The following is a 10,080-nucleotide window of genomic DNA, read 5'->3' on the forward strand; positions in this document are numbered from 1 at the left end:
TCACTCTGATGGCTTGGTACAGTGACCTGACTTCTGTCAGAGGAAATAATTGGGGGGGGGTAATTGCAATCACTATGTATCACAAAAATATACAAAATTAGGCTGACACTTATTGCAAGGGGAACCTGTTGTAAAACTACTGCACTAATGGATACTGACCTCCACTCCAAATGCAAGGAAAGGTGGGGGGGGGGGTTGTGGTCAGGGGTTGTGAGGAGAACAATTAAAATCAGAACATGGAATTTGTAATATTATTTTATGATGGTCACCCAGAGTTAACACAGGAAAATGCAGGAAATCTACCCACAACACCAAAGACATAGAATATTCAACCAAAGGCCTGAATGCCACAGCAACGTCCTGTATGAGTCCAGATGCAAACCCAGAGCTCATGACAATGCCTCCCATGAGTCCGACTGGAGGTCTAGAGCCCATGACAAGAACTCAAGCCAGTGTCTTTTAAGGATCCCATGCCAGGAAGGCCCAAAGGTCAGCGGTGGAAGCTAGAAAGTCTATGCCAGTGGGTGAAGGAGCTGCCCTGGTAGGTTGAGGGTTCTATGCTGGAGCCAAGAACTTACAACAAAAAGCAGGGCTGTCCTGAAAAGCACCACAGCCATCCTCAGCGACACGGAGGCCCCAAGCACCTCCGACCATAAGCACAGTCTACACACCGGGAAGCCAGCATGATGAGTTCATCCTGGAGACAAAGTAGCACATGTCTTTCCCTCCGGAGCCAGGAAGAAATGCTTGATGTGAGGACCAGAGCTTCTCCAGGAGAATCAACGGCTAAACAGCAACAGATAGGAGAATCCACAATGCCTCACTCATCTTCTCCATGTCTCTATTTACGCTGGCAACTTTCCTCAGGTAGAACATCTGTGCTCAGCACCCTGCTGATTTAATTCAGCTGGCGTTAAGTTGACCACTGGTTTTTAATCCATAACAGGAGTTATGGCCAAGAAGCAGTAAGTCGGGGATCTAGAAAATCACTGAACTGTCAGGAGGAAGGGGGACGCTTGTTAAACTGACTCAGCAGAACTCTTGGTGAAGGCAGGCCATGGTGATCTGATAGGATACGGGTATGAGGGAACGAGGGCAGGGTGTGAGGAACTTAATCAGATATGAAAAGTGGCCACATTCCACGAGTGGAGATGATTAGCCTGACTAAATTTCAGTCAGTGAGGATCTCAATATATCTAATATGCTTGAGACCCCAAACGTTGGTCTTGATATAACCCATCACCCCTTTTTATTACTATTAGTCTTTTTATGTACTAGTACTAAGCATTGAACACAGGACCTTCGCAAAGCTACATTCCCAGCCTTTCTTTTCTCTTTTTAAACCTGTAATAGGAAATAGCTAACTTGCCCAGTCTGAGATTGAACTTGTGATCCTCCTGCCTGTCTCCCAGAATGCTGGGATTATGGTGGTGTGTGCGCCACCACGCCAGGCTCAGGACTCCACTTGGAATTAAAAGGAAAGCAAGCTGTTCCTGTGAGCCTACCAGCATTAGGGCTGAGAATCAAACATCTCCCCCTACCAGCAATTGGGACCGAGTTCTGGGCATATCTTGAGAGGATGACCATATGCAATATAGCAAATATAGGAGATTTCCTTCTATGTTCTGTTTGAAGGCAAAGGTTATTTTCACTGTTACGTTTTGTAATGATTATTATGCTCTATTCAATATTCTCCTTCAACTGGTTTTACAATGTTCTGTTTTTGGTTTGATTTCGCTATACCTAGTTGACTGGACAACTATTGTGAAGATAATAAAATATACTATAGACCTATTACTACCATCCCAGTTTCCTGCTTTGAACACATCCCAGTGTTCCAATGTCACTACATTGTCTCAACTGGCTTTGTTTTATCTTGTTCTGTTGCGTTTTTACTATATTATAAATAAAAAATGTAAATATAAATAAATAAATAAATAAATAAAAGGAAACCAGGCTGGGCGTGGTAGCTCACGCCTGTAATCCCAGCACTCCGGAGGCTGAAGCAGGAGGATCGTTGCGAGTTTGAGACCAGCCTAGGTTACAAGGTGAGCTCACGGCCAGCCGGAACTGCATAGTGAGACCCTGTCTCAAAAAGACAAAAAAAAAAAAAAAAAAAAAAAAAAAAAAAAAAAAAACCAATAAATAAAAAGAAGCCAAGGCTTTCCGGAACAAACGGGTTTGAGATTTGCCTGGGCCTAAGATACGGAACAAGGGTGCTATGACAGCTCCGAGCACATGGGGCTGGGGGAATAAAGACCAGCACCCAGGTACTGTCACCGAAATCCCGATAAGCTATCACCAAACTCCCCAGATACAGGGGAGAGGCGGGGAGACCGCACTGCTGGCAACAGCCCTTTCGGCACAGAACCAGAACGGATTTCGATTTTTGCGGCCTCCTGCCAGCGTCCCAAGTCTTTGAGGAATCCTGGCACAGCCCTGGACAGACCTCAAGAGCTCAAGTCGCTGTAATTCAAAACCGCGAGGACCCACGCCGCCACGCCAGCCAGTGCCCGGAGCCACCCGGCAATACTACCGCCCCGGACAGTTGGTCGCTTCGGACTGCATCATCACAAACGGCCCGCGCTTGCGCAGTACCTACATGGGGGGGGCCCCCGAGGGGACGACGGGAAAGAGGGGCGGGCCCACGGGGGTCTGCGGAAGCCCCCCACGGCCCCACTGCGCCCGCGCGGCCCCGCCCACTCTCCAGACAGCCAATGGACTCGCGGGACCCGCCCCTGGAGACACAGGCCAGATCCCTGGAGACGTTCGGCTGCGGACCTGCCATCTGAGAAGACCAGATACCCAGGGACCAAGGGCCTAGGTCAGGGCCTGGGTTCCGCGCGCAGCCGTCATGAAGCTGACGCGGAAGATGGTCTTGTCCCGGGCCAAGGCCTCGGAGCTGCACAGCGTGCGGAAGCTCAACTGCTGGTGAGAACTGGGCCCGCGGTACTGCGTGGAGCGGGAAGGGCCGGCCACACTCCACTGGCTGTGTGACCCAGCCCACCTGCCGCCCCCCAGCAGCCCGTGAGTGGGTCGAGCCTGCTGGCCCGCAGCCTAGGGGAGGGGTCGCACGAGCCCAGGTGACCAGGGGCAGAGGTCACGCCCCCTCCTGGGGATGTGCAGGCTCTGCCTTCGCCTGACAGAAGTGCCCTGCGGAGGGCTATCAGGCTTTAGATGGCCTTTTGCAAGCCCCTCTGTGATCGTCTGGCATTTGAAGTTGCCATTGGTCTTTGGCGTCAGGCCTGCCCATAAGACAGGAGTGCAAGGGGATCATCGCCATTTCTAGAGGAACAGAACATTGAGACTATAAAGCGCTTTGGTCACTAGGTGCCCAAGGATGCTGTGCCCAGATGACCCTGTTTGGGGGCGACCACAAGAGACTGGTCCTGTAGCATCAACACAGACTCACAAGCAGGTGGCTGGGTCTTGTGGGGCCAAGGAGGACCACAGCTGCCAGAGGAGGTGTTCTGCAGGTGAAAGGGGTGTAGGTGTGTCTGGGGGTTCGGTGGGCATGAACCCCTGCCTCTGGGGCACCCATATAGTGCTGGAGGGAGTAAGCCCAGCCCTGTTCATTAAAAAGCCTTTCTGTCTGCCTGGGCGCATCTGGTGCCTTGGCCGTAGTTTCCTTCTGTCCCTGGTCCAAATAATGCCTTTCTTTGTTGTGTACAGATAGTTAGGGCTTTCTCTGAGCCCAGAGAAACAACAAGCCCATTTTAGGGCTTTAAAGTTGGCTTCATAAGTTGCATGTTGGCCCCATATGAACACTCCCTTGTTTTTGTCAGTGAGGGAAATGGACCTTCTGGTATTTAACCATCGGAAGAATGAGTGTATCTTTTCATGTCCTGCAAATGGGGCAACCCCTGCTCTTCCTTAGTCTGAAAAGCATCCCTGAACACCATACATATAATTTATTTTGTTGAAAATCAACCCAATAGAGACTGGGAACATAGCTCAGGAGGCATAAACACCTGTCTGGCAAGCGAAAGGTCCCAAGTTCAATCCCTGGGATTAAAAAAAAAAGTCAACTTTTTTGGGGTTTTCTAGTTGCCTGGGCAAACTTTCTTTTTTACTCTGTAATTGAAATCATACAGTGTCAGGTTTGTAAGCATTCGTCATTAGTTCAGGGGATCTGTGATATTTTTTAGCCAGCTCTAAAGAGATTAAAATACAAATGTCTTTTCTTTCCTCAGGGGCAGCCGTCTCACAGATGTAAGTATCACCTTGATTATCTCCACATGGCTCTTGCCCCTAAAGCTGTGTCTTCTTTCACAAGAGAGTTGTTGACATGGCCACTGGTTCTGTCCTGTGTTGCCTGATGTTCCTGCTCTGAGGAGGGGCACAGAGTCAAAGCTGTGCCCTGGGGAAGAGTCTCAGAGCAGATGCAGTGGTCATCAGACACTCTTTTTGGCCTCTTCTTGGTCAGCATCAGCTTCAGACCTCCACTGTCCCCCACCCCATGCAGTAGAAGGCTGAGTATGAGGGACTTAGGTCCAGGAGTTTGTGAAGGCCCAGACATGCAGTGCCTGGCACAGGACCCAAGTACCTCCCACCCTATTCTGTGGAATCAGCAGGGCTGATGTGGGCTAAGCCCTGGTCTCAAGCCTGTCTCCCTTGACCTCGCTCTGTGGGCCTCTGACCCAGCATAGGGCACTTTGAGGTCCATGACCTGACGTCTCTGGGGGTCTCTGCAGTGAGAAATGCTCCCTGCAGCTGGCAGCATCTGTAAAAGATTCAAAGAGTGGGCGAGGGCACCAGTGAGCCATGCTGCTTACAGTGGGCAAGGTTTGGGCTGCATGGAACAGCATGAGCCTGGGCCTGCATGGCCTATAGGACCCTTCTTTCTTCCCTCCCCAGATCTCCATATGCCGGGAGATGCCCAGCCTGGAGGTGATCACGCTCAGGTACCTGACTCCCGCATCACTGGAGCTGGAGACTGCTTAGTCCCTCCCATGGGACTGAGTGACAGGAGACAAACTGGAAGCTCTGTGAGCCTCCCAGCAACTCCCTCCCCTGCCTGCCCCTAGCAGGTTGCCCTACCTAGCCACAGCCTTGACACTGCAGAAGTCACCTGTGTGCTTGCAGCAGGAGCTGGGGCTCCTACTGATAAGCCATGGGCTGGCCTGCCTGCCTCTCACTGTGGCCACCTCTGACCCCTGGACTCCAGGTTCTGTCACTCTGGGAACTCACCAGTTCCTTTGTATCACAGGGCTTGTCACTGTTTGGCATGTCAGCAGTTGGGGAACACTCTAGGGGAAGAGCTCCTCATGCCCTGAATTCCCTCCTGCCCAACCTGTACCCAGGGTCCCCGCCACCTGCAGGTGTGGGCTGTGTGTTCCAGGGTCCACATGCCACTGGCGTCCCTTCCAGCTGTGCCCCACTCTAGAGTGGCCTGGCAAGAAAGAGTGCTTGTTGGAGAGCAGGGTGCTGGCCACCTTGAGCCGAGGGCCTGTGTATCTGGTGTCCATCTGTGGTGGGGTGGACACCACATGTGTTTCTCTCTGTGGTTGCTCTTGTACCTAGAAAACGAAACCAAGCCCCTGCCTCCCTTCTTCTAGGCATGGGTTTGGAAGGTCAGCACTCAGGTCTTTGTGGTGTTTTCCGGGGAGTTCTAAGGTGCAGTGTCCACCTGCGGGCATCAGTGCAGTATGAGGCTGTGGGAGCACACGTGCCTCAGGCCGAGAGGCTCACTCCTAGGACTGGAGTCTTCTCTGACCTTGACTGTTATATCTCTGACCTTGGCCTATGTCTGAGGAGCAGGCAGATCCCGCAGGGCTCCCCAGCCCCAGGTTCTATAGCTGCCCCGCCTACCTCTGAGCCCTGCAGGAGTCAAATGGGTCACTAACAGTGCCATCCCACAGCGTCAACAGCGTCTCCACCCTGGAGCCTATGAGCAGCTGCCGCCGCCTGAGCGAACTATACCTGAGGAGGAACCGCATCCCCAGCCTGGACGAGCTCTTCTACCTGAAGGGCCTGCCGCACCTCAGGGTGCTATGGCTGGCGGAGAACCCGTGCTGTGGCCCCAGCCCACACCTCTACCGCATGACGGTGCTTCGCAATCTGCCGCACCTGCAGAAGCTGGACAACCAGGGTGGGTGTCCACGGCCCTCCGCAGTGCCAGTGCAGAGCTGCCCGGGCACAACAGACCCCCAGGTCCCATCCTCCCTCTGCCTGAGGGGTGGCATCCACCAGGCACCATGTGAGGATGCACTTCTCTGACTGGGCTGCTTCCTGGAGACCAGCTGTGCAGGTGGCTCCATAGCCCCACACCATTCGGTGCCCTCCTGCCCTCCTGTCGGGGTCCAGGGCTGCTCGCTCACTGCCCAGGGCTGCCAGGCTGCAGCCCACCCACCTCTGCTCAGCCTGGTCCCGGCTCCTGCATGCATAGGATGAAGGGTGGGCAGAAGCCAGGGCCACAGCATGCAGCTGTGCAAGCTGAGCCCCTCTTACAGCCTCGCTTCTTCCACCCTTCCCCCAAGCGGTGACTGAAGAGGAGCTGACCCGTGCGCTGATGGAGGGAGACGAAATCACAGCTGCTCCCGGCAGGGAGGGCGCAAGCCAGGAGCATCAGGAGCCACCTGACAACCTGAGCACCCTGGGCTCCGACACTGAGCCTGGCCAGGATACGCTGAGCTGCATGGAGGAGGAGGCAGAGTGAGCTAGGAGCCGCGCCCACGCCGGGGCCCAGACAGGGCTGCTGGAGTTCCCTGACCACTCCTCCGCCCCCCACCCTCCAGGGGACTGCAGATGCAGGACAAGCTCCTCAGGGGTGGGGTGTGGCCGAGGCACTACCCTGGATACCTGTTGCTGTCCTAACACAGAGGGAAGGGCGTGGATGCTTTAGTGCAACCCAGGCTGAGTGTCCATGGCCCCTGTTTGGTGGGGGCATTGGATGTGACCCTGTAGTGGCAGCTGCAGGCTGGCACTAGTGCACTGATCCCCCGTAAGTTAGGTGCCTGCTCTGAGGCCCCGGATGAATGGGTCACAGTCGGGAGACGGGCACGTGGAGGGTGCCCCAGGGGTTGAAGCAGCGTGAGCCCGGTGCCACATGGAAGTCCCCACAGTGGGTTCAGCCTCCCCCATGTCCTGCTGGGTACTGACTTAGTGCCCATAGCCCTCACGCACCTGCATGGCATCCCTCTCACCAGCTGTGTCCAGGGCCACCTCAGCCTGAAGAACCCAGACAGGGACCAACGGTTTCCTTCGTTCCCACAGAGCAATACCGTGAACAGCCACAAGAACAGGGTGAGTGACACCAGTCGTCATGCCAAGCTCCCCGCTGCTCCTGCCCAGCACTTGGACACTGGGTGAGCCCAGCCAAGTTCCCCAGGCCCCCCATGGCTGGCTTCAGTGCCACCACAGCTGTCCCCGATGCTGGCAGCTTCCAGCACGCCTTGGATGGCTGCACGACTGGCTTGGAGTTGGCAGAGCCCCACTGCTTGCAGACAAACTGCTGGATCCAGGTGGCTAGGTGCCCTGGGGGCAGAACACCCAGGGTTTCTGACTGGTGGCTGCTGAAAAAGGTTGAATGGACCCCTCAATGACAGCCCAAGGTCCGTGCCTTTCCCGCTCCTCCCTGCGTCCCCACTTGGCACCCATGGCATCCGGCTGTCCTGCAGCCCCTTACCCTCTACCCCACCCTCACCTGGAGAAGAGAAGCTGTTTCTCCCAAGGGTATCTTGGGTGTCCTCTGCGGCCGTGAGCTTGTGGGAGCAGAGCTCACCGGCTGCTGACTCCAGGCCATGAGGGAAATGGCGCTGCCGAGGACCCTGTCTATGCAGGGGCCCGATGGCTCCAGCACCTCCTCTCTGTGCCTGTGTCTGCCTTGTGTGGGCACATGGGCCCTTGGTGCCAAGCAGGGTCAGGTAAAGGGGCGGCCAGGGCTCCCTGTCCTTCTGGTGACCCTTAGCATGTGAGCACCTGTGGGAAGGCAGGAAGCCAGAGCCCGAGCCCCATCCTACAGAACGAGCTTTTGTCTGGAGGGCCTCCCCAGCAGTGGTAGATGCGGCCACACATGTGCCTACATGGGCTGCGGTGTGGCATGGCCTCTGGCCTGTTTGAATGGAGAGGGAGAGGGAACGAGTCACCTCCCCTAGCCCCACGGTGTCACTATAGGTGCAGGCTTGCCCCCTGCAGCCTCCCTCTGCTGCTGGCACCACAGGCACTGCCAGGATACAGGGGCCTCAGAGCCCCAAAGACGTGCAGGGCCTTGGGTGGGTCGGTGCATGTTGGTTACCTCCCAGTGTGGGCCTACTACTGAGCCACAGGGCACGGTCCTTCCCCAGCAGTCCATGTGGCCTTTCATATGTGAACATATATAAGCTGTCCATGTGGCCCCTCATCTCCTGGCACAGGGATGCAGGCAGAGCCACGGGAGTAGACCACACTGGGCAGTCCAGGGCCAGTGGCCCATGTGGCTCCATCTCCCTGCCTGAAGAGGTCAGTGCTGCCAGGTTTGCACTCTGACCCTCCTCATGCTGGTCATCTCTTCCCTGCCCCCAGAACGTGCTGACGGCTGTGCTGCTGCTGCTGCGGGAGCTGGACACAGAGGGCCTGGAGGCCGTGCAGCACGCTGTGGGCAGCCAGCTACAGGTCCTGCACAGGCTGGAGCTGCAGGAGGACACAGCGTGACAGGGGCCGGCATGCCCTGCCGCAGGAGCCTACCCATACCACAGAGCCTGGCCCACACCAGACAAGGCAGAGCAGTCCTGTCCCAGGGCTGTGGAGATGCCCACCCATACTGGGCCATCCCAGACTAGACCGTAGAGGCCATGGGAATCTGGGCTCTCTACTGAAACCATGGCCACATTCAGGAACTTTGGCTCCTTCCCAGCAGGCCTGGTCAGGGTTGCACTTCTGTGTCCTTTTTCTGTGCTCTGAGGAGCCTCGCAGTGGGGGACCCGTGCTGAGCCTGTGTGAGGCCCGCAGCGCCCGTGCCCCCCAGTCTGTGTCCACAGGAAGGGCGGACTTGCCAGGAAGCTGGGAGCTGGGGGTAAGGCTGCAGCCCAGTGAGGGACCTCCTGCCAGTGCACAGTGACTGATGGGGACGGGGCGCACGTGCCTTCTGCCACTTTCTCTGGGTCAGGGCCATCTGTGACAGCCACACCCACACCGCCGACAGCACATTGGCTCAAGGGACTGCTACGCAAGCTGATGAGCCAGCTGCTTGAGGCTCAGCAGAGCCCTCTGTGCACTGGACTGGGGCACAAGATGGGGACTGGTGACTGTCAAGGTCCCCTTGCTTACGCTTCAGGGTAAGTGTGACCTCAGCGTGGAAAGCAAGGGGTCACAAGATGGGACACCTCAGGCGGATGGCCCCAGCCCTGTCTGCTTCCCCTGGTCACAAGTGAATAAAGCCCTGTCTGTTGGACAGGTGGGGTGATTTTAACTCCAGAACACCCGGCCTGAAGGCAGCCACCGGCATCCTGTGTTCTGGGTCCTGAGCCCAGGGCACTGGCAGGAGGCCTGGAGCTTCCTCACTACGGAAAGAGCGCATGCTCGGCACAGTGTGGCAGGAGCAGATCATGTCCTCAGCCTCCTCACCCAGAGCTGCTCCTGGGAGGAGACGGTGCCCTGTGTCCCTGGCATTATCCAGGAAACTCATAGTCCTGAGCTCAACAGCTGTGGTGGCACAAGCAGGTTCAGACCCTAAGCCTGGCAGAAGCCGGGGATTTCTACCCCCAAAACAGGATCCCAGCCCTAATGCATGGCACACAGGAGGAACCAGGACAATGTGAAAATCAGGGTGACAGTCTGTGGCAAGGACACCTGACCCCACCTATGGGTCCTCCTGGGCCCCTGCAGGGCCCAGGGCTGACGACAGAAGCCCTTCTGTGTGGGCACATGTGCCTGGGCAAGGGTGAATGGCTAGCACTGCCATATCCCACACTGGGTAGTTTTCAAAGACTGGTGAGCGTCTCCTGCCCGACTGAGGAGGGAGCCCTGGCCCTTTGCTCCTTGTCTGAAGGTGGCCTCTGTGGGCATACTCATGGTGGCCCCAGCAGAGACTCAGGCCCAGTCAGTGAAGCTAAGGGAAAGGCCAGGGGCATCACCTGGGAGACATGGACCCTTTGAGGTGCC

General features: G+C 56.2%; 1 protein-coding gene and 1 long non-coding RNA gene across 4 annotated transcripts; one reads left to right on the top strand and one right to left on the bottom strand.

Moving 5' to 3' along the window:
* Positions 1 to 237: 237 nt before the first annotated feature.
* On the bottom strand, positions 238 to 2,604 carry LOC134470449 (uncharacterized). Its single transcript, XR_010039334.1, has 2 exons — positions 2,450 to 2,604; positions 238 to 2,085 (listed from the first exon to the last, which is right to left on the bottom strand). It is a non-coding gene; the product is annotated as an uncharacterized LOC134470449 (long non-coding RNA).
* Positions 2,605 to 2,725: 121 nt separating this feature from the next.
* Cfap410 (cilia and flagella associated protein 410) lies at positions 2,726 to 9,370 on the top strand. 3 transcript variants are annotated; one of them, XM_063224587.1, is made up of 8 exons: positions 2,746 to 2,931; positions 3,331 to 3,476; positions 4,194 to 4,212; positions 4,858 to 4,904; positions 5,862 to 6,091; positions 6,453 to 6,654; positions 7,149 to 7,245; positions 8,503 to 9,370. In XM_063224587.1, the coding sequence occupies exons 4-8, from the start codon at positions 4,876 to 4,878 to the stop codon at positions 8,629 to 8,631; spliced, it is 687 nt and encodes a 228-aa protein (XP_063080657.1). In that variant the 5' UTR covers positions 2,746 to 2,931; positions 3,331 to 3,476; positions 4,194 to 4,212; positions 4,858 to 4,875; the 3' UTR covers positions 8,632 to 9,370. The 3 variants fall into 3 exon arrangements, with proteins under 3 accessions (XP_063080656.1, XP_005001056.1, XP_063080657.1); XM_063224586.1 differs by lacking the exon at positions 3,331 to 3,476 and having other exon boundaries at positions 2,726 to 2,931; XM_005000999.4 differs by lacking the exon at positions 3,331 to 3,476 and having other exon boundaries at positions 2,729 to 2,931; positions 6,480 to 6,654.
* Positions 9,371 to 10,080: the final 710 nt, after the last annotated feature.

Source organism: Cavia porcellus, unplaced genomic scaffold (genome assembly GCF_034190915.1).
Source record: "Cavia porcellus strain 051 isolate PalLab524CR breed Dunkin Hartley unplaced genomic scaffold, mCavPor4.1 scaffold_15, whole genome shotgun sequence".
Classification (NCBI taxonomy): Eukaryota; Metazoa; Chordata; class Mammalia; order Rodentia; family Caviidae; genus Cavia; species Cavia porcellus.